This window comes from Microcaecilia unicolor, chromosome 1 (assembly GCF_901765095.1).
Source record: "Microcaecilia unicolor chromosome 1, aMicUni1.1, whole genome shotgun sequence".
Lineage (NCBI taxonomy): Eukaryota > Metazoa > Chordata > Amphibia > Gymnophiona > Siphonopidae > Microcaecilia > Microcaecilia unicolor.
The window spans coordinates 731,363,452-731,387,225 of NC_044031.1; the positions used below are offsets into that span (position 1 = coordinate 731,363,452).

The following is a 23,774-nucleotide window of genomic DNA, read 5'->3' on the forward strand; positions in this document are numbered from 1 at the left end:
TCTGGATTCTCTTCTAGTAATGGTCCCTAAGTGGACACCTTCTTCCTCTCTCTCTCCAAAGCTGTAACTTCTTTAGGATGCTGTAGCTTCACCTTCAGATATTTAGGAGTACCTAGTTTAGCCACCATTAATGTATTTGTTCTCTGGACAGTAAAACAGCCAATTTTTTCTCAGCTCAATTGGCAAGAGGTATAGCCCCTAGGGGAGATATGGCTAAAGGGACTTGTATTCTCCTCCCCAAGACAGCAATAAATATCAAAATATTCAAAAGCAAACTGAGAAGTGAGGGTTGCATTTCAGAGACCGGTCCCTTTCTACTATCTACTATAACACTGAATCCTCATAGGTGTAAAGCAGGGATACTCGCCTCCACCTACCCTCCTCTCCTCCTTCCTGTACACATTGATTTGATTTGATTACTTTATTTTTGTCTATTAGATTGTAAGCTTTTGAGCAGGGACTGTCTTTCTTCTATGTTTGTGCAGCGCTGCATACGCCTTGTAGCGCTATAAAAATGCTAAATAGTAGTAGTAGTAGGATACACAGGTACTATGTTAGTAACACTCTTACAACCTTGACTCTATTCTCCTTTTTCTTTTCCCACTTGGCTCCTCTGTTGTTGGGTTTCTCCCATCACAGACCTTCCTTGATCGGTTTTCTCCTTCTCTTTTTGTCTCAGCTAGTTGCTAGGTCAAGCCTAGCTGGCTTGTAGATAAACTGCTTTCTTTGCTGAAGTAGCCGAGTGGGTCATATTACATGCAGGGCCCAAGCTCTACTGGGTTCCGGTAGTAGACAGCCTGACAGGCAAGTCTTCCCTTCATGAAAAGCTGAGTTTTAGGAGCACGGACTTCAGAATATTCCTCTTTGTGGATATATAGGTCACACTTCTGAGGCTCATGCTATATGTGTATTACTGCAAATTTATAGAGGCTTTTTTTTTTTTTTTAATCCCATCCTTTATAGGCCTCACTGCTACATGCTTCCAGAATGAATACAAATTGCTGATGCTGTGTTGGACACAATATTGGCAGGAGGCCCATGCATACAACTCATTTAAGGTGGAATAACTTGGATCCTTTTACCTAGCCCAGGCCCATGAAGAAAAAAAAAAGGGGGGGGGAGGGAGGGAGGGAGGGAGGCTAGCCAGGACAGACATTTAGGAGAAGACCAATTCAATGAAAAAGGAAAAAGTTGGATCTTTGCCTAATAGTGTTGGTTTGATACTTAATAAATGCATAGATGGGGTGGGGGAATACACCATCACCTAATTAATAAAGGTGTCTATAAGAAAAATCATCCCCAGAGCGGACTTTAGTTCTTTCTGGAGTATGGATTTTTTTTATTCCACAGGTGAGATAAGCAGCATTAAGCATCCCCCACCCAAACCCCTTTAAAGTTTCCTATCAAACATATAAACGGCGAGTGACCGAACTCACTCGCAAATGCGCAGTAAAGACCCTCTCTGTCCCGCCCCCGCGTCAATACTTGATGATGGGGGGCGGGACAGAGAGGGTCTCTACTGCGCAAGGGGAGGGATGCAACCGCCGTCGCTACAGCTTCCCCCCCCCACCCCAAGGTCGCCGCCACCACTCCCCCCACCCGGAGTCGCCACAGCGGTGACCTCGGAGGGGCAGCAGCGAGTAAAGGCTATGCCTACTTTACCTCTCCTTCCCCACTTTTCCCTGCAGCTACAAGTACAGATACTGTGAAACCTATACATATACTTTTTGCCAATGAGTGTAGGGCAATTTTCAGCCCTTAGAATTCTTCTAGATAACTACCTAGTTACAATGGCAAACTCATTTGAAGACTACCCTTATACTGTCTCCTTTGATAGGCAAAGCAAAGTAGATAAGTTGTGTTGCTTTTTTAATTTGCAAAAGCAATACAATACCTTAAAAGTTTGATCTAGATTTATACTGCAAACAGATCTCTCCCATCCTGGCACCCAGTGAGTTTTCCTTTATTTAATTTCCCCTCCAAAATGAAGTTAGATGTATGGGGAATTTTGTTTTCATGACTGTGTGTGTACATTAGTATCATCGTACACCATTTTGGACTGTCACCATTAGCCATGAAGATGGTTTGATTAAATAAATCAAGTAGCCCTGTCATCCTGACCAAGGACCTTAAGTTATTTTGCATTTAGGTGCACCTATAGCTGAGGAAACAACCTACTGCACTCACCATCACCTCCTACAAAGGGTTTCATCTCTGGAGCCCAATTACAATTAGGCAAAACTAGGCAGCACTGCAACTGGCTAGGGTAGCAAAGAGCAGCTGCAGTTAACAAGAGATCCCAACAGCTACACAAGTTCAAAGAATCATAAGCTTTCAAGCAACAAGGGTAGGAAATTCTTACACACAAAACAAAGTTTAGTATTTAAAAGCACGATGTCATAGGGGAATTAGGGAACCTGGAAGTTAAATGAAAAGGAAAGAAAACATAGGTTAAGTCAAAGATAGTTGCACTCCCAACCGTTATGGGAAGTGGGCTATATATATATATATATATATATATATATATATATATATATATATCAGGAGTATGCTCTAGTCTCATTTTTCTTAATTTTATAAGATTTGCTCTTTGCTTCGGGGTTCAATACCCTTGTGTAAGGGGGGGGGGGGCAGCTTGACTGTTTTGCTGAAACTGGAGTCAGTTTATACTAGAGTTAGATTTTGCTGTAAAGGACAATCTATTGTGCTTAGCTAAAAGAAGCTGTAACACTTGCACCTCGGCAGTATTGCTGTAGACTGCCTTCGAGTGCATACCAACCTACAGGACCTGAAATTTTCTTCTACTATAGTTATGTCAAAGTTTGAACCATTGCTACCCTCATACTTTAAAGTACCACCTATACGCCTGGATATCTCGCATTACACTACTTTTTAGCCTAGGAGGTCGAAGGTTAATTTACAACAGGTTTTTCTACGACATTGCAATCATATCTTAAACCTACCCACCAAGATTTACTATTCTCTGCTATAGACACACCCCCAGAAACGTGAACACCATTTTGCAAGATCTCCAACCCAAGCCCCGAAGGGTGAAAGCCCAACCGAAAATCGACCTCCCCCCCCCCCCCCATACAAAACTATTTTCTTAAAAAAATAATATGCGATTACAAATATAAACCCGTGTAAGCTCCTCAGAAATATACAAGACTGCTTCTGCTTTTGACCCTTTTTTACTTCTAAGACTTCACTAAACCTCAGCTCCCAACCCCCTAGCGAACACAATATATTAAAGAATAAAAACAGCAGCTACCATAAAGGCACAAAAGCTTGTACTACGATTCGTATAACCCCCGCCCCGCCGCCGAAAGGAAAACTATATCCAGCTCTTCTAAGTCCCATGCCGCCAGCGGAGTTGGGCAACCTATTTGGTTTTCCCTCGATTCCGATTGGCTGAGCAACTTTGCCTTCCACCCAACCTCCTTAAAGGAACGATTGCTCTGTCGCCCACACATTGGTTATTACGTTTTCGCTACGCCCCTATTTGTCCGTCCTGGCCAATGACTACCTGCCACACTGTGGCTCCGGATCTCTGCATAGATACTTCCGGCGTGGCGGAAGAAGCAACCCTATCCTTCCGCAGTGCATCTCGAACACAGCCCCCACTACTAAGTTACCACACGCGGCTCCAGCTACTCTCAGTTGTCCATTTGGTCGCGCGCTCTCACGCACCAGTCGCCCATCATGGCCTACCAGACTCTGCTGCTCTGCGGTTTGTTCCTACTGGCTGCTGGCTCGGCCTTCGCCTCTTCAGATGTTGTAGACTTAACGGACGACAACTTCGAGAGCATTACTAAGCAACACAGTCTCCTTCTGGTAGAATTTTTCGCGCCTTGGTGAGTGTGGGTGGGGGCTTGAGAGCTTGGATGCCGGTTGTTTCTGCCGCCGAATGGGAGGCCGTGGACTCCTATTATCATGGGGTTTGCTGGCTTTTCTTGGGGGTGGGGGGGGGGTTGGCTTCCTTGGCTTCTGCTGACTGTCTTGTCGGCCCTATGGAGGGGGAGTATTCTGAGCACTGAGACTCTAAAGGGAGGGATGGTCCTTGGCCTTTTTTGACTGGCTACGGCTTAGGCTCCACAGTAAAATGTGGAATTTGTTGCCGGAGAATGTGGTGAAGGCGGTTAGCTTAGCAGAGTTTAAAAAGGGGTTGGACGGTTTCCTAAAGGACAAGTCCATAAACCGCTACTAAATGGACTTGGGAAAAATCCACAATTCCGGGAATAACATGGATAGAATGTTTGTACGTTTGGGAGGCTTTCCAGGTGCCCTTGGCCTGGATTGGTCGCTGTCGTGGACAGGATGCTGGGCTCGATGGACCCTTGGTCTTTTCCCCAGTGTGGCATTACTTATGTACTTATGTTAGTCGGGTTCAGGTAAAACATGGATCCTGTGGATTCCGCGGATCCAAACTGTATGGTTTTAAATACCGGGAGATGTTTTTGTTGTGCCGGCAGCTCTTGCGACCAGGGTTTTGGTTTCGCTTGGCGGCTGCTGCAAACTTAAGGGGGAGGATTTGTGCGCACAGATGATAGCGTTTTAATTTCGGTTCTTTGTTCTGCTGCCTTCCTGAAGATTGGAGTTATTAGGATTGATTCCCCATGCCTTCAAAGAGGAGAACCTTGGTAAAACTTGCCCGGCGCAAGATGTAGTTGGGGGGGTGGGGGGGGGGGCGGGGGGAGGAGGATCAGAGATGCTCGGGTATTGAATGAGTAGATCTTTAGTTGGTTTTTAAGTTCAACTCTTCCTAAGTTATTTATTACTGGGCCGTGTGTAATTTCTGAACGGGTAAAAAAGTATATTTGTGGCTCACACAAAAACTCGCTATATTATCAAGCTACTCTTAAATCTTCTTTAGAAAACGAGATGTTCGGTTTCGAGACTTTATACGGCTTTTTGACACACATTTTGTGTCATCCTTGTAGTCAATAAAATAAAACAGAGAAAAGAAAATAAGATACCTTTTTTGTTGGACTAATTTAATACATTTTTTGATTAGCTTTCGAAGGTAGTAGCCATTCTTCGTCAGAACAGAAATCATCCTTAGAATTGGAAAATGGATAATTCTGTGTGGTGCAAGTCAGCGCAGTATGAATCGAGGCATTTTGGCATAATAGTAACACTTAAAGGCTAGTGAAAGTCTCAACTGTTGTTGGGAATTGGGGTGTATATCGGGAGTATGCTCTAGTCTCATTTTTCTTTTATATCGTATTCCCTTTGCGTTCAGGGATTTTCCTTGACCTCTTTCCTTATTGGGAAATTAATGGACGTGTATTTTGAAAGGGTTTTTTTTACCCGTTGCAACTATGCTTAGTTAAGCAAAAATAAAATTAAGCAATAGACACTAAAGCTTAACAGCTTTGAGCTACAATTACAAGCTAAAAACGCATGCGTTATCTCTAGTATTTTTATATAACATCGTCTTCCTAAAGACTTGAAAACAAGCTTGAAGTCGGGGTTATGTGAGATCCATATATCATTTAGTGAAGCAAAGGATGCTTCCGTTTGGCTGGGATTTGTAGTTCTAACTATCACCTTCTATCCTAACTCTGCAGTGTGGATATCTCATGCGCTACTGCTCCCATTGTACCTTGTGCTACAGTGGTCTCTTTAAAGAAGCCTTGGGTGGATCCTTGCTGTGGTGTCTGCTTCCAGTTGGTTGTAGATGTTTTGTGTCGCCCTCTTATTGGTTGTTGGGATGGGGGGTGCACTTAAGCAGTTTTTCTGTATCACTTGCTGTTATGCATCTACCAGTTTCTAGGTGGGTTTTTTGGCAGGTGTATTCATCTTTTACTTAGTGTTCTTTCTATGTGTAAAAAAAAGTATGACTAAAATGGGATTCCCAATGGAACTGAGTTTCTGTAACAAATTAAAATTACAGAAGCAGAAATAGCCCCTTTTAGTCAGTTTTCACTTAAACTGAGCACATATGATCCATGCTTTAGATTTGATTACAGTGCTGTAACTAGTGTCACCTTTCTAAGGTTCTGTCAATCTTCTTTCCTGTGGGGATGAACTATACCCTTTTGATGTATTTGAAAACATTTGAGAGGTGGCTTTTTGCTAACAAATTCTGTTTCAGTATGAAATAAGATTAAGATTACTTTTCTGGTTTGATCTTTATCAATGAAAAGGGGGCAGACCAGTGTGGTTCCAAAACAGGTGGTTTATTGAAGAAAAACAGTGACTCGACGCAGTCCTGCGTTTCAGCACCACATGTGCCTGCTTCAGGATTCAAATTATTTCAGCCACAGATGACAAAATGCAAATACGAGAGCAAAAACCTCCAAAGATACGCTTCCCTGCTTTGGCATTTCGGATGCTGTGTCAAGCATTGACATGCTTTTCTGCTTTGGCACTTCATTGGTCAGCACTTCGCATGCTGTATCTTTTTGCTCTTATGTTTGCATTTTGTCATCTGTGGCTGAAATAATTTGACTCCTGAAGCAGGCGCATGTGGTGCCGAAATGCAGGACAGTATCAAGTCATTTTATTGTTTTGCTTGGAACCACAGTGGTCTGCCCCTTTTTTTCTCATTTCCGTTGCTGTGCTGTGGACCATTGTTAGGCAGACACTTACGTTCTTTGGGTTCGATGTTCATCTTGTTTTTCTGATTGATAGATGAGGCTATAGGAAGAATAATTGTTGGAAATCTGGCTTTTACTGTAGATATTCAAATGTTGATAACTGGGACATGGTTTTCAGTCTTTAATTTCTCACCTAGACCATTGCAGTGGTGAGAATTAGGTGGGACTAATCATTGTGCCTACTAAACCCCCTTGCACTAGCTACTGATGTCATGATCATAAAATTAATTCATTATATTAGTGCACAGTTTTGTGTAATGAAGCCCTGTTGTCAGTCACGTATTGAAAAAGCTATCAACCATCAAGAGTTTTTAAGGTCCTGGATTTTAAGGTTTATATCTTGCTGGTAAGTCAAAGCAAGACAATGTTTTTTTTCCAGATGCTTCTTTGATACTGTGGAATAATTTACCTACTGAATTGCACATGCTGACTAATACTTCCTTTAGAAAAAAGCTTAAGCTTTTTTTAGCAGACATTTGTCACATGTTGGTTCATATGCTTAACTTAGTGTGCCCTTGATCTATGTGATATTTTTACATTTATATTTCCATTTTAGTTGTGATTTTATTTTTTGTTGTACTTCATAATTATACTAAAAGCATATGTTGTAACCTGCATTGATTTTCAGAAACTGCACGTAATATTTGAATCCATAGCATATTGGTTTGTTATAATGTGATATTTTGTTTAATACAAGTTATGGTACAGGAAGGTGTTCAGGTACACTGGGTATTACTGAGGGCTTACAGTTTAAGTTTGTATCTAAGACAGTGGCGGGTTAGGTGAATTGCCCAAGGTCACAAGGAGCAGCAGCAAGGTTTAAACTGACTTAACCTGGTCGCCAGCCCAGTGCTCCAACCACCAGGCTATTCCTCCACGTCTCCAAGGATCAGGGCCTCACAACTTAAACTCCATTCTTCCTCTTCCCCATTGAGTTCTAGGTACAGGTGTATACCTTTTCCCTGTGCCTTGGGTAAATATATATTTCTTGTGGTTCACAATTGGTGTGTTCCACGTATTCTGACTAACCTGAAAAACACACTGCTGTTTTACCCTCGGATTTCATTTCTCACCATGAAAGGCGAAAGTCACCCCAGTGTACACTTCCTGTGGTTTGATAAGGAAAATGACTGATGCTGTTCTCTTCATGCTAAAAATAGAGGAACAGCAGCCCAGGGTAGAATACTGGGTATTCTTGATCCTTTATCCCCCCACCCCAGGAGCTGACTGCATTCATTCATAGAATTCTGAAAGATGTACAGATCAATATGGGAATTCCTCTTTTCCCCTGTGTACTTATTGACTAAGAAAACAGTCTTCTGTGTTTAGAGGCTCGTGGGTTCAAGTAGCAATTCCTATGCCTGTGTCTGATAGCTGGGGCTCTTGGCTCTCCTAAGAGCAGATTCAAGTTGCCCCCCCCCCCCCCAACACCCCCAGAGAAGTATGCTAGGACTTAGGATTCTCTTGGGAGGAAGGATTTTCAGAATGCTATGTTCTGGATAAGGACTAGTGTAGGTAAAACATTCAATATAAGATTAAGTTTGTAGATTCCCTCAGGATAAATAGGCTCAACTCCAACCACTGGTGTACAAGGGGAGAGTGTGGTAAGCACATGCTCATGCTGTCCTTTAATTTCAAAATGGTATAAGTTGGAATGTTGGTAGCCAAAAAAGTTTTTCTGGATTTTTTTTTTTCATTCTGAAACGAATGTCAAGAAGGTGCACTTGTCCTAATAGTGCGCTCGTGCGCAAACCATTGTGCATCCCTAGTATCAAAGGCCTGTGTGCTGTGGAATGAGCAGCTCTCATTTGACACTTCATGTGTTTTGATCATTTTAGTGCTTTAGTCTGCAATACTTGACAGCCACATTGACTGGATAATGTAGAGGTGTCAAACTACAGTCCTGGAGGGCAACAAACCCATCTGTGTTTTCAGGATATCCTTAATATACATGAAGCAATTTGCATGCAGTGTATGAAAATCTCTTGAATGTTTAAGGATGTCCTGAAAACGTGACTGGTTTGTGACCCACTAGTCTGCAGAGATGTATGACTGCTTCGGGAAACTTTTGCTGACATGCTCTGTTGTGGAAAGTCTCTTTGGAGAAAACGGAAAGACATTTCTCTCAAGGAGCATCAGATCCCTCTCAAGTCTACCTCAGACCTAGCCTCTTCCAGGTTATTCAAAGGGAGGAGTAAAGGTGTAGGTATTCCTTCACATTCTCTGGCAGGGTTCTCTAGCTGTTATCTCAGAGCCCAACTTCCTCAGCCAAAGCTCAATATGGGGTTTTGACTGCTTCTAAGAAGACACAAGGATTCTAGAATTAGTAGTAGGAAGGCTTAAGATTTTATGTAAACTGTAGGCCACTTGTGTCCATAAGAATAGCCATATTGGGTCAGACCATGGTCTACCAAACCTAGATCTTATAACAGTGACCAGTGTCACAAGTACCTGGCAGAAACTCAGCAACATTCCATGTTATCAATCCAGGGGCACACAGTGGCTTCCCTCATATCCATCTCAATAACACTATGTACTTTTCATCCAGCTACTTGGCCAAACCTTTTTTTTTAAACTCGGATATTGTACCTGCTGTTACCACATACTTTGGCAGTGAGTTCCAGAGCTTAACTATTGTTTGAGTGAAAAATGATTTCCTTTTATTTGTTTTAAAAGTATTTCCATGGAATTTCATTTGTGTCCCCTGGTCTTTGTACTTTTTGAATGAGTGAAAAATCTGTTCTACACCACTCAGGATTTTGTAGACCTCAATCATATCCCTCTCAGCCATCTCTTTCCAAGCTGAAGAGTACATTTTTAGCCGTTCCTCATGTGGGTGGAGTTCTAGCCCCTTTTATTGTTTTGGTTGCTTTCCTTTGAACCTTTTCTAATTCTGTTTTTTTTTTTTTTTTTTGAGCTATGGCGACCAAAATTGAATGTAATACTTAGGTGAGGTTGCACCATGGAGGCATTGTAATAATCTTGGTCTTAGTTTTACATCCCTTTCCTAATCATTTCTAGCATTTTGTCTTTATTTTTTGGCTGCCCCGACACACTGGGTAGAAGATTTCAGCATATGGTCTACAACAACCCTAGCATCAGGTAACTGATTTGGATTATTCTTCCCAATGTGCTTTACTTTGCATTTGTCCACATTAAATTTCATCTGCAATTTGGATGCCCAGTCTTCCAGCTTACTGTGGTCTTCCTGTAATTTTTCACAATCCGCATGTGCTTTGACAACTTCGAATAGTTTTCTCATCTGCAAATTTAATCACCTCGCTCATTGTGATTTCCAACTCATTTATAAATGTTAAATAGCACCGGTCCCAGTACAGATCCTCGTGGCACTCCACTATTTAACCTCATCCAATGAGAAAAATGACCATTTAATCCTACCCTCTATCTTCTGTCCTATTACCAATTCTTTATCCACAGAAGGACATTGCCTCCTATCCCATGACTTTAATTTTCTCATGGATACAGACTATTTGATATTCCACTGTTTGCTGAGAATGTTACATCAAACTCAGCACCAGGAGATACAAAGAAATTCTTCCCTCTTAGAGACCAATGTGATAGAACCAGGTCCAAGGGAAAGAGGGCAGGAATCTTAATCCCAAGTATTTCCTGGTCACACAAAAATTCCTACCTATCCTATACCTAAGGGCCTTGAACAAATTATTAGGGAATAGTTCAAGGTGCCCAGGGAAAACATCTTGATTTCCCTACTTTTGAATGGGAGACTGTGGTGTTACGGTCTTTGGACATAAAGCATACACATTTCTCCATGGTTCTAGGAGGTTGTATTAAGTCGGAGAGCAGCATAAGTGGCATGTTAAGGTTGTTGGGCCATATAAACTTGATATTGCATGGAACTCCTTTTGGTATCGGAATGATGGGTCCATTGGACTTTATTGGTGGTCTCTAATGTAAGAGATCAATTTCTCAAAATTGGGACTTCTTAGCTACAGTCTGCCTTGAAAAAGGGAAAAAATACATGAATGACACTGCCAATAGACAAGCAGGCCCAAAAATTGGTTTTGGTGGCATTGAGCCTTTTCTAGAACTTGGCTTTTAAGGTAATCTGGAAATCAAATACATTGACCCTAGGCCAGGAGTTCTTAATATTTGGTTCCTGCACCTATGAAACCCTTGTTGCCCCTTCCTAAACCACATGTCCGTTTGTGACAACTGACAGCTACATGTACGCTGATAACGTTCTTTTGCTCTTTCTTTTCAACCAGGAGTGGCCTAGTGGTTAGGGTGGTGGACTTTGGTACTAAAGAACTGAGTTCGATTCCCACTTCAGGCACAGGCAGCTCCTTGTGACTCTGGGCAAGTCACTTAACCCTCCATTGCCCCATGTAAGCCGCATTGAGCCTGCCATGAGTGGGAAAGCGCGGGGTACAAAAGTAACAAAAAAAAAAATCTTGTCTTTCTGCATTTTCTCATTGGCTTTCAGATAATTGGCTTGTTCTCAACAAGTCCAACACTGTCATCTGTTGGATTTGTGGCCCCCTTTCTCAGCCTTCATTGGCTCCCTCATTGTTTGATTCTCCTGTACCTACTGTTAACTTCTTGGTGGTGGTATAGATTCTTCCCTCTTTTGCCCCCCAGATTTCTGCATACTTGTGTTTTGCTCTCTCTGTTGCCTCCAGTCCATTGCAAAATGCTTAACTTTCCTGCTCTGCAGAGATTTAATTCATTTCGTCATCTCCCAATTTGATTTATTCTAGTGTAATTTATTCAGGGTTGCCTGTTTCTCAGGTTCGCAGATCATAAACCCAGCAGAGTGCTGTGGCCCACTTCCTCTGCAAGGCCTGAAGAATGGACTGCTTCTCTTTTAGCCTCTCTTCAATGGCTTCCTGTTTATGCATTACCCATAAGACACTCCATTCTGGCTTCCCACTCTACCTTTCATCAAATTATTCCCTACACTCCTGCCAGTACCCTCCATTCCCTCAGTTCCAATCACTTAGTCCTACCTTTACCCAACTGGCTCACTATGAATCCGTCTGCCATTCTGTTTTTTTTTTTTGTTTTTGTTTTTTACCTAGCCCCAAAACTTTGGAATGCCCCCCCCCCCCCCAAGCTTGAAGTTCTGAACTCTCCTTTTTACCCTTGCCTTTGGTTTCAACCCTCAGGCAACTTAGTGCTGGGTTCTGGATCTCCTCTGCAGAGGCAGAGATATCTGTAGTCTCGTGTTATTCGTTGCTCCTGATAGAATGAGTCTTTCCTATCTGAATTTTGGAGTTCTATTCCTGTTATTTATAAATTTATTTTATTGTACATTGCTGTGACCTTTTTCTAGAAGCGATGGTATATTAAATCTCTCAAACATATGTTAAAATTACAGTAGTACAGCTGTATCTAAGTGACATTTTGGTAGTTTAGCACTACTGAAATTGTATATTAAGTTACCTGGACAAATTTCCTTGAGAAACTGTTTTAGTAACTGCCTTCATGCTGTCGAGAGAGTTTTTTTTAATTGCCTTATATTTCAAGACTGTTCTTCACACCCTGTTTGATCTCTTCCTGTCCTAGGTGAATGGATGGAGGTGTATTTTAAACATCAGATTCTGGAGGACAGATTGGCCAAACCTGTCATGAGAATCTCTTTCAGATATGTTTTGATTGTATGTACTGATGTCATACCCCAGCTCTGCAAATCTCCTCTGTAAGGTCTGGCCCCAAATAGGGCTATGGGTACTACTGTTGCTCAAGATGTTGAACTTTTACTGTTTGGAATTAGGCCTCCTTGGACATAAGTGAAGGAGATGCAGTCTGATAGCAAACATCTTTCACTTAAAAAGAAAAGCAAAAAGCAAAAAAAAAAAAAAACTACCTAGTGGAGTCTCCAACAGCTTTACAATCTGCTACAAGGCAGGTTCAGGCAGCCAAGGTTACTATCGAGAAAAAGTGAATTAGTAGAAGCCAGTGTTTGCAAAAAGAAAATGAATTCTTCACAACATCCAATTTAATTCTAGTCTTAACAACATGTAAGAACATAAGTGTTGCCATGCTGGGACAGACTGAAGGTCTGTCAAACCGAGCATCCTGTTTCTAACAGTGGTCAATCCAGGTTACAAGTGCCTGGCAAGATCCCAAAACAGTACAATACATTTTATGCTACTTATCCTAGAAATAAGCAGTGGAGTTTCCCTCAGTCCATCTTAACAATGGCCTATGGACTTTTTCTTTTAGGAAGCAATCCAAACCTTTAAACCCTGCTAAGCTAACTGCTTTTACTACATTCTCTGGCAACGAATTCCAGGTGCTGCTCTCGAGGATACATCTGGTGGGGCCAGGTTCCCCCCCACACACACTTCCTTTTAGACACCTTCAGTCATGATTCTTCTGTGTAAACCCCCCCCCACCCCCCCAACTCCAACGCTCTTGTCAGCAGGATTTCGTTCGCACCAGTGGTGGGGGTGAGTGTATGGGGAAAGGGTCTTATGGCGGCCCCCTCTGAGACAGTGAAGCGCTGCTTTCGTTGTGGGAGCTGGAGAGCAGCGTTGGGGGTTTATCTTGCCCTCATGGTTCCCTTGATGGGAAACATCCGGCCGATGTTGGGAGCAGCTCGGGGCTTGTGGGGCCTCAGGCTCCTCAAGCAATGCTGCTGTGATTTTTGGGGGAGGAGGTTTTTGGTGCCATTTCTTACAGGTCAGCTTTGGGGCTTTGTCGGCTGCCACTTCTCCCAGCTCTTTGGCACGTGCGTGGGCGGACACTGTCTTTTTGGCTAGGCAGGGTTCGGGAGAGTGCAGGGGAGCGCTGGCAACCAGGGCTTCGGCATGCCTTGCTTTGTGCCTTGTTCTTCCTGGGCAGTCCTCTCCCAGCGCCATTTTGGGTTCCTCTTCTCGTGCTGCGGTTGCAGCTGCAGGCCTTCCTGCAGTTTCAGCGCCTGACTGCTGTGGAGACAGAGGTTCTGCAGGCAGGGGAAAGGGATTTTGGAGCTGCTGAAGACCTTTTCCCTTGAATTTGTGCTTCTGATGCACAAAGCCTTACTCCTTAAGCGCTCGGGGGAGGGGTCCGCTAAGGTGGCTCTCGAGGCCCCCTCGAGGGAGGTGACCACTGCCCCCTCCCCTTACTGCCTAAGCGGCTACATCTGGAGCTACGGGACCTAGAAGAAGTTTCGGTGACCTCAGAGGCAGATGGTCAGTTGTTTTCTGTTTCTCAGTTGACCAGGTCTGATACGCTACAGGAGGGCGAGCTAACTCCAGAGAGTGGAGATGATCCTATGGCGGCAGGGCTTTTTCACCAGGAGGAGCTTCTGGCCCTTATTGTGCAGGCTTTGGAGATTTTGAATGTCTCTCCTCCGGACATCAGTCCCTTGGCCATGGTGGCTCCATCCATAATGTCGGGGACCCAGTGACCCCCCCCAAGAACCTTCTATATCCATGAGGCAATGAATGTCCTTATCGCTGCGCAATGGGACACACCGGAGGCAGGTTTGTGGGTGACGAAAGGGAAATTGGAGACTTTGCATCTTCCCACAGTGGATTCCTCAATTTCGGCAGTTACTAAGAAAACCATTTTGCCCATGGAGGGCGGTATAGCCCTCAAAGATCCTTGGGACAGGAAGTTGGAGTCTTCCCTAAAGATCTATCTATATATCTACTTATTTCTATAGCGCTACAAGGCATACGCAGTGCTGTACACCATACACAGAAGACAGTCCCTGCTCAAAGAGCTTACAATCTAGATGTCCTTTTGAGGTGGCCGCGTTGTCTTCAGGTGTCAGTTTGTGGTTCGTATGCGGCCAGAGCGTGTCTTGTGTGCGTGCAGAAGACTGCTCCCACAGAAGAACTGGTTGAGGCCTTGCCATCTCTCTAGGCAGGTCTTACTTGGCGGATCTCCTCTATGACCTGCTTCGAGCCTCAGCAAAGGAAGTCTCCTTTGCGGTCTCGGCACGCCATTGGTTATGGCTGCAGTCTTGGTCAGCTGATATGGCTTCGAAGTCAGTTTCAGAGATGGGTTTCTGTTTGGTGAAGAGTTGGACAAGATTGTCAATGACCTGTGGGACTCCAAGGGCTGTCGTTTGCCCGAAGATAAGCTGAAGTCCGGCCCTTGGGCGGGAGCTTCGCACTCCCGTTTTAGAGAGGCTCGCTGTTACCGGCAGGTCCGGTCCCTTTGGGAAACCGCATTTTTCCCAGAAGCAACAGCCATTTCGTGGGGACTGTCTCGTAGGCGGTGCTTCCTCGAGAGCAGCACCTGGAGCCCGTGTGCAATGATGGGCCCCCAGTCCATCTCCCTTCTGTGATAGGACGGCTATCCTTTTTTCTGGGAGAATGGACCAGGGTAACTTCAGACAAATGGGTGCTGGAAGTGGTCCGAGACGGATACAAGTTGGAATTTTTTCAACCGCTGGCAGTTTTTCGTGGAGTCTCCTTGCAAAGCACCGCACAAAGTAGCAACGGTCAAAGAGACTCCAAGTGTTGGTCAATCTTGGGGCGGTTGTTCCCATTTCAGTAGAGGAACGGTTTTTGGGTTGTTACTCCATTTACTTCGTGGTGCCCAAAAAAGGCGGGTCCTATCATCCTGTTCTCGATCTAAAGGGTGTAAACAGGACCCTGCGGATGTCACTTTCGCATGGAAACGCTCTGTTCAGTTATGGTCACGGTTCAGCCGGGGGAATTCTTGACCTCCCTAGATCTCAAGGAGGCTTACTTGCACGTTCCCATTTGGCTCCCTCATCACCAGTTTCTAACCCAGATGTTGGTTGTTTTCTGCGGGGAGTGAATCATCTGCGACTGCTGCTCAGGCCGGTCTTGTCCTCTTGGAACCTGAATTTGGTGCTGTGAGACTTTCGGCGTCCTCCCTTTGAGCCTTTGTCTCAATAATCGTTACAGGATCTCACGTTGAAGACCGTGTTCTTAGTAGCTGTAGCTTCAGTGCAGAGGGTCTCTGAGTTGCAGGCCCTGTCCTATAGGGATCCCTTCCTTCATTTTACTGAGGCGAGTGTTTCTCTGCGAACGGTGACTTCGTTCTTACCCAACATTGTGTCTCGCTTTCATGTGAATCAACAGATCCATCTTCTAGCCTTTCGTAGGGAAGATTATCCCACGAACTTCTGGGCTCTGGGGTGCTTGGATGTGAGTCGTGTCCTCATCCAATACTTGGAGGTGACAAATGATTTTGGCAGCTCTGATCATCTGTTTCTGTTCGCGGGGCGTAAGAAGGGTCAACCTGCTTCTAAGGCCACGGTGGCCCGTTGGTTGTGGGAAGCTATTGCTTCAGCTTACATCTCTGGGGAAAACCGCTTTACCTGTTGAGGGAGGTGCGGCACTCAGGGATCCGCAGGAGAAGAAGCTTGAGGCGTCGGTCAAGGCTTCGTTTGAAGTGGCTGCCTTGACTTCATCTCAAGGCGAAAGTGGTCAGGGACACTCTAAAAAGACTGATAGACCTTCAGGTGATTTGTCCAGTCACTCAGTCAGAAATCGAACCAGGTTGGTATTCAATTTATTTTGTCGTCCCAAAGAAAGAGTTCTTTCAGACCGATTCTAGATCTCAAAGCGGTCAGTCGAGCTCTCAAGACCGCTCCCTGACCACTTTCGCCTTGAGAGTGTTCTTTTTTTTTTTTTCTCGTAGAGTTTGCTAAGGATCGGATAGTGTTGCGCCCAGTTTATTCCTTTCTGCCTAAAGTGTTACCTAGGTTTAATTTGTCTCAGTTGGTGTTGCCCATTCTGAGTTCTTTCTCTGGGTCATTTGAAGTGGCTCGATGTCAGGAGGGTCCTGAAACACTATGTGAAGATTACGGAGGAATTCTGTCAGATCGTCTTTCTGCTAATTGGAGGGACTTGTAAAGGGCTTGCGGCTTCTAAGGCCATAATTTCTAGGTAGCTTAAAGAAATGATTGCTTCCACTTACCACTTACCTACTTTCCAGGAAGCAAATTTCTCGAGGAGTCAAGACGCATTCTACTAGAGATCAGGTGGTGTCGTGGGTGGAACGGTCTGGTGCCTCCTTTTTAATTTGTAGAGTGGAGACTTGGTCGTCGTCGCATTTCTTTTCCAAGCATTACAGAGTGGATGTGCAGAGTCGAGATATGGTTTTGGTGCGAGCATGCTTACGACTGGCCTGTTAGGATCCCTCACTTGAGTTTACTGCTTTGTTACTTCCCATCAGTCACATTCTGGGCCGGACTAGAGAGATGCTAAGGAAGGAGAAATTAGTTCTTACCTGCTAATTTGCTTTCCTTTAGTCCCTTTGGACCAGCTCAGATCCCCCCCCCCCCCCCCCCCCTTGTGCTATTTGACAGAAGTTTTTTTCCCCTTTTTTATGAGCTTCATTGTTTGCTGTTGCTTTGTTCTTGCAAAAAAAACAAATGAAAACAATTAAAAGCACACTGTGTTCTCCAAGTATGCTTGCCTTTCTTCAAGGGCATGTCAGACAAGCACTACTTCATAGTTAGTATGGTGCCTGTGGCTGCTCAGGCTTCAAAGATGCAGATTTTTTTTTTCCTTTTGCTGGTCTTTTCTGCTTTATGACAATACTGGATCTGGGGCTAGCTGGTCAGGGCTCTTATTGGCAGTCTCCACCTGCTGGAAGGCTTCACTGTCCTCAAAAACTGCTTGAATACCTGCTGCACCTCTCTGAGTCTTGATTGAAAACCAACTCTGTAAGGGTTCATCTTGGTACAATTAGTGCTTATCACCATGTGGGAGGTAAGCCTATCTCTGTACAGTCCCTAGTTGTTTGCTTCTTGTGTGGTTATTGCCAGAGCCCCCTGTCAAACCTCCAACTGTCATTGAATCTCAACATTGTCCTCACCTTTTGAGACGCACGATTCCTGTCATCTGAAGTATTTGACCTGGAAAATTATTTTTCTGGTGGTGGTCAGTGAGCTTCATGCCTTAGTAGCTGACCCACTTTACACTAAGTTTCACCACAGTACAGTAGTTCTCCGTACACATCCTAAATTGAATCTTGTCTTAAGCATCTGGCCTGTTTCTCCAATATAGCATCCTTCGTTACATTTTTTACACTGAATGATATATACCACATTGGAAGATGAGCAAGTGAATGATCCCTTTATGTTGAATATCTTTCCTTTATGGATGACTGTGGGGTCCTGTGAAATATTTTGGCATAGTTTGCAACTGGATAAATTTACAGGGAAGTGTAAGACAAGATTCAATTTACATAGACATCACATGAACAATACTGGTGCCAATAGGGCTCCCACGCCTGTTGGTCAGCATTTTACAGGACCAGGACACTGTACCAGTGACTTCACAGTGAGAATCCTGAAAGATAACTAAAACCATACAAGAACGCAAGACTTTTGAAGTCAGAATGTTTGAATATTTTAACACCCAACAGAAAGGACTTAACAAGGATCTGGGGTTCCTAGCCCATTATAAACCATAAAGCTGTGTGTCTCTGTTGATCACCCCACCCCTCACCTATCCACACCCATCCTGTTAGAATATCAATGATATGCTTTGATGTCCCCATGCATACCTCCTACCCACCCCCATCCTCCCACCCTGTCAGTCTGTCATAGTAATGCTTGAATGTTTTCACTTATATACACTGTCAGCTAGCACATTTGCTTATTTCTGATCTGAGGAAGAAGGGCAACCTTCGAAAGCTAATCAAGAAATGTATTAAGTTATGTCCAATAAAAAAGGTATCATCTTATTTTCTTTTCCATGTTTTATTTTGTTTGATTTCTATTGATAACCTTAAGAGTGGACTAACACGGCTACAACACTACTCTTCTTGGGCTGAAACTGGAGCACTCTCTCTTCAAGAGATTTGTAGTGCAGCAACATGGGCTTCTAAGCTCTCTTTTGCCCAACATTACAGGCTGGATGTGGCTGCCAGGAGGGACGCACATTTTGGAGCGCAAGTGCTGGCGCGTGGTGTGGCTTGTTCCCACCCTATCTAGGGATTGCTTTGATACATCCCATCTGTAACGGCTGCATCTGCTTGATGACAAGGAAGGGAAAATTAGGTTCTTACCGTGATAATTTTCTTTCCTTTAGTCATAGCAGATGCAGCCATGATCCCTCCCTGTCTGATGCTATCTGCTGTAAATCTATTTCAGGTTCTGTTCGTGTTTCCTGGAGATTCCGTCCTTGAGAGAAAGTCGGAAAACAGGATTCTTGTTCAATTAAAGGAGGATGACTTAATTCCCTCCAGTTTCATGTTTTGGAGGATGAGTTTATTCCCTCCAGTTATGTCTCAGTGGAGAATGAGTTTATGCCCTCCGGCAGTGGCGTAGCTACGTGGGGCCTGAGGGGCCCTGGGTCCCCGTAGATTTCAGTCGGGACCCCCCTCCCGGTGAACCTGCCCCCGCCTACCTTCGGTTTTGCTGGCGGGGGAGCCCAATCCCCGCCAGCCGACGTCCTCTCCGACCGTTCTGCTGCTCAGAAAAGTCTTCTTCCTTCAACATTTACATGCTTGCTGACTGACATCGTGCAGGACGTCAGCATGCAACTTGTTTTAATTCCCCCCCCTTATAGACCTCTTTCTGACTCCGTCACACGGGGGACTAAAGGTACTTAGTTCATATATCAGGTTCTGTATAGTTTCTCTAACCTCCATTGTCACCCAATCATAAGGGGGTCTGTTCTGGGGTGGCATTAGGAGCCGTAATTGAAAACTAATTCCCATAACTACAGCTTTCTGTTTTTCTGGGTCTAGATATACTCTGGGCCATTTATGTTCCCACATAAATCTTATTAAACATCTGTCTAAGTTTCTGCAAAGACTGAGTGTCACTTGTATATGATCTACCTTGTAGGCTAAATGTAAGGTAAAGAGAAGATAGAATCAATAAAAATAAAGACAGAGATAGGTTTAGATAGATAGATACATTTTATTTCTTACCCAAACACAGGTCTTCAAGTTGATACAAATACAGACATCAGATTCTGGTTTCATCCGCACAGGGCTTCGCCGTCTGACAGAAGCTTTGGAGAGGACTCTCAAACTAAGCCAAAATCTGCCATCTTTTATACTCTATCCTCTCCATAGAAGTGAATGGTGAGAAACCTTGCTCCTAATCTTTCTCACTTTCTGAGATCATACTTTCCCATGCGATCTGCTATCTGATGTGCCCACCTCCTTCCGTTCTCAGCTACTGCTAATTATCAACATGTTTTGGGAAGCGTTGAGATAACAGTTTCACATCTTCCGGCTGCAATACTTTTCATACTTTTCTCATGAACTCTGTATTACCTCTGTATCATTGTATACCAAAACTAATAAGCTCCATTTTATTCATCTGATCTTTCATTACAGATGCTATATTTGATATAAAAATTGTACCAAGTTTGTATCAGGACTCATTGTTCAGACCTGCTCTTTGCAGATTCTCAAATATTAAATCATTTACTTGTTGTTTGGCCTAATCAGTACTTTTTCAGTTGTTTTCGGTTGCATAGCTTTGGCCATCACTATTCCAGTGGTAGCCTTAAAGCTAGGCCATATATTAACATTCCCCTCTTCACCCTATCCCATAGGGTGACACCAGGGTTAACGTACCTTGGCACCATCCATTCCAGAAGGTATTCTATGAGGCCATCAAATTATCTGAGTCTTAAGATCAACTGGTACAATTTGTTTAGTTTTCGGTTGAGACTTACTCAAACCTGTAGCGAGAAATGTTTTTATGAATGGGACTAATCCATGAGCTCATTTACAAAATCCCATGAAATATAGGTATGCGGGTAATAGCAATTTCAGGTGGATCATACTAATAGGCTGTTTAAGGTTGCAGGTATTCAGAATCCTTAAACAGGTCGGGATTCCTGGACCTTACCAGTACTCATCATTGGCATCCAATCATGAGCACTAATAAGTGGATAGCAAGTATGAGGTTGCCTCATACAGCAAAAATGGTCAATCCTAGGAAAATTTATATTAACCAAGGTTATGCATGGATCTTGACATATGCATAATGACCTGGAAGTATGGGAAGCATTGTATATATCCGTTACCCCTCTTGGAGCTTAGTCAAACCTACAGAAAGACATGCAGCTCAAGTAAGCCTACACCAAAGTTAAACAATTGCATAACAGGTTGATACTAACAGAGTTTACATCTACATTATGATATCTTAGCCAGTATTAGGGTTTGATGTTACCCTTGTATCCGAGCAATATCGACTTCAATTTAAATTACATAAACAGAAATAACGGGGAAACTCGTGGAAAAACAATTAGAACAATTAAAGGAAATAATAGGAAAATAAAAATAAAACCTTTTCAATATCTAGACAGGATTATTGCTAAACTGAAAATAAAACATAATATGAATCTATAATGTCCATAAACAGCAACAGTAGTTCTCAAATTAAGTATCAGTTCAAAAGTTTCTTTCATCGAACATGGTCGAGGCGGTGGAAGCGTTGAAGAATCTGGACGGAGTTCTGGAAGATTCAACAGGGCTGGGTTTTCAGGCTGGCTTGCTGAAGGAAGTTGCCGGTCTTGAGATGGTTAGGCTCGTAACATCTGGTTCTGCGGCTGAGTAAACACCGGAAGGGTTCAATAATGAAAAGCCAATTTACATAAATAGCAATAGTATATATGAAATTATATCTCCTGATTGGTAGGGATTAGAGCTTCAACTGCAACCCTCTTAATACTAGGAATTGGGATTTGCATAATATATCCCCACTTCTGGCTTGCATAACGTGCAAGACAGATTGGTAATCTTTACGAAGACATGATCAAATAACAATGGTTAAGTATGTGGAACAAAAGAGATGATGGTAAATGTTCATTTATTGATGTATGGAGGGCAATGCATCGCAATCTATCGCCAATAGATATGGAATCTTCACCTACGATGACTACCATTCACCAAGGGTTGAGCCCTCAGCTGCAGGAGGCCAGCAGGACTTACGAGTTAGATGATTCAGAAAGAAGGGTAGAGGCCAAAGCTTTGTGTAACTCCAGCAAGTGGACCAATTGATGCATCTGTCGAAACTCACGCTGAATAATGTCTCGTTTCTCACACCAGGTAATGTTGGGGTTTGTGCATCTGTCTTTTAATTTAGCGATTCTTTGCTGCAACATAGCCTTCAGATCAGATACATTATCGGGTAGCTCTTGAAGGAAGAAGACTTTTCTGAGCAGCAGCACGGTTGGAGAGGACGTCAGCTAGCGGAGATTGGGCTCCCCCGCCAGCAAAACCGAAGGTAGGCGGGGGCGGGTTTGCGGCGGGAGGGGGGGTTGGCAGAAACAGGGGCGGCAATGGCGGCGGGGGTAAAATGTGCCCCCTCCCCTCGAGCTCTGGACCCCCCTCCCACGGAAGTCTGGCTACGCCCCTGCCCTCCGGGAGGATGTTTCATTCCCTCCATTCTGAGTTAATGCCCTTTGTTGTAGGGCCATCGTTCGCTGTGAGGAAAGCTAGTTATTCCCATTGCGATTTGCCATACTGCTTTGGAAGCTTCAAATACTGAAGAGAGGCAGTGGAGCAAGCTGGTATGAGGCACTGAAAAAAGTGTGCTCTCTATCTCCCTCTGCTGGTTGATGGACACAACCCATCTGTAATGGCTGCATCTGCTATGACTAAAGGAAAGAAAATTATCCCATCTTGGTAGTTGGATGACATTGCCCAGCTGTGAGAATAGTTGGCCTGCTGTCCTTGGAGAACATCTGCTACAGGTGAATAACTTTACTGCTATCTATAGAGAATTATCTTCATCCTATTATCTTGTCATTCGCTTCTTCAAAAAAGTGCACACCTAATGTCTATGTACCTGTTTCTTTAGAAAAGTGTGTATGCTTTGCAGTGGCTGCATGAGACTAGAGGAGCTGCATAGCAGCATTTTACTTAATTATATAGTGACAGAGGAATAGGAATCAGACTTTCCTCTCTTGCTTTGTGAAATATTTTCACTTTCAGCAGGACAAATGCATTTTTTTGTAATACCAGGACATTAACTGTGCAGTTGGATGCAGTACTTATTTGTTTTAGTATTGGGAGTCTGAGGATCTGACCTGTGGACAGGTCTTAAGGGCTTGTCATTTTGTAACTATCCTTTTGAAAGGGTGGCCGTCTTGTGCATTACTTTTTCACCATATTCTGTTTTTCTGTGATTATGAATCTTTCATTTTTTTTCCAAATCTAAGAAGACTTGTGATGCCTTATGTTTGTCTAACAAACTTTTTACCTAACTGTAATGGTGGTTGCTGTTTACCAGTATATTTTAAAGTAGCTTGTCTAAAATATTTATCTACCTAAAACATAGACGGGTTGATATTGTGTGTGTGTGTGCTCGAATTACAGCCAAATCCCATATAAAAGAAAAATGGTTGTGTTTTTTTTTTCTAGGTGTGGACACTGCAAGCGGCTTGCACCAGAGTATGAATCTGCTGCCACAAGACTGAAAGGAACAGTATCGCTTGCAAAGGTGAGTGTGAGATTTCAGTATAAGAAATATTTCAAACATCTTTATAAAAATTGCATTGTTGCATCTCTTCATTGGTTGTCAATTTGGCTTGTTTGAAAATTGCATTTTTAAGGATCTTTTATTTGAAATTACCAATAATCTTGAAATTTATCATTTGTTTCTTTTTAGTGTAATGGAAATGTTTTGCCTCTAAATTGCTTCTCAGGTTTAACACCGGCAATTTTTGAGTTGAGTGGTTAACTTTTTTTTTTTTTTCCTATTTTAATAAACTGAAAAACAAGACTTCCATTATGTCACCAAAGGATCAGTCCAGACTAATGAGGTGTCTGGACGTGAGACGGGCCCTCATCAAATATCTGGAGGTTACAAATGATTTTCGTTGCTGATTGCTCACTGGTTAAAGGAGGCTATTACTTTGGCTTGCATCTCTTCAGGGAAAGATTCACCTTCTCAGTTACGAGCTCATTCCACTAGACCACAAGCGACTTCTATGGCAGAGTCGAGGTTGGTTTCCTTAGAGGAGATTTGCATGTTGGCAACTTGGTCATCTGTGCATATCTTTTCAAAGCACTATCGAATGGACGTAGCAGCATGGGCTGACGCTGCGTTCGGGGCTTCGGTTCTGGAAACTGGGATATCTGTGTTTCACCCTACTTTTAAGAACTTCTTAGGTACATCCCACCAGTCTCTGGATTGATCTGTGGGATGCTATTGAAAGTAAAATTAGTTCTTACTCGATAATTTTCTTTCCATTAGTCCCGACAGATCAATCCAGAGGCTCGCCCTGGGATTTTCTGCTT

The 23,774-nt window shown here is 43.4% G+C and overlaps 1 protein-coding gene across 1 annotated transcript in view; it reads left to right on the forward strand.

Annotated features, from left to right (window-relative positions):
- Positions 1 to 3,557: 3,557 nt before the first annotated feature.
- Positions 3,558 to 23,774, forward strand: part of PDIA3 (protein disulfide isomerase family A member 3) — a 105,672-nt gene continuing 85,455 nt past the window's right edge. Inside the window, exons 1-2 of the mRNA XM_030189641.1 lie at positions 3,558 to 3,854; positions 22,896 to 22,974. Coding sequence (XP_030045501.1) covers positions 3,703 to 3,854; positions 22,896 to 22,974 — 231 coding nt within the window. The 5' untranslated portion in view covers positions 3,558 to 3,702. The remainder of the gene's footprint in view (positions 3,855 to 22,895; positions 22,975 to 23,774) is intronic.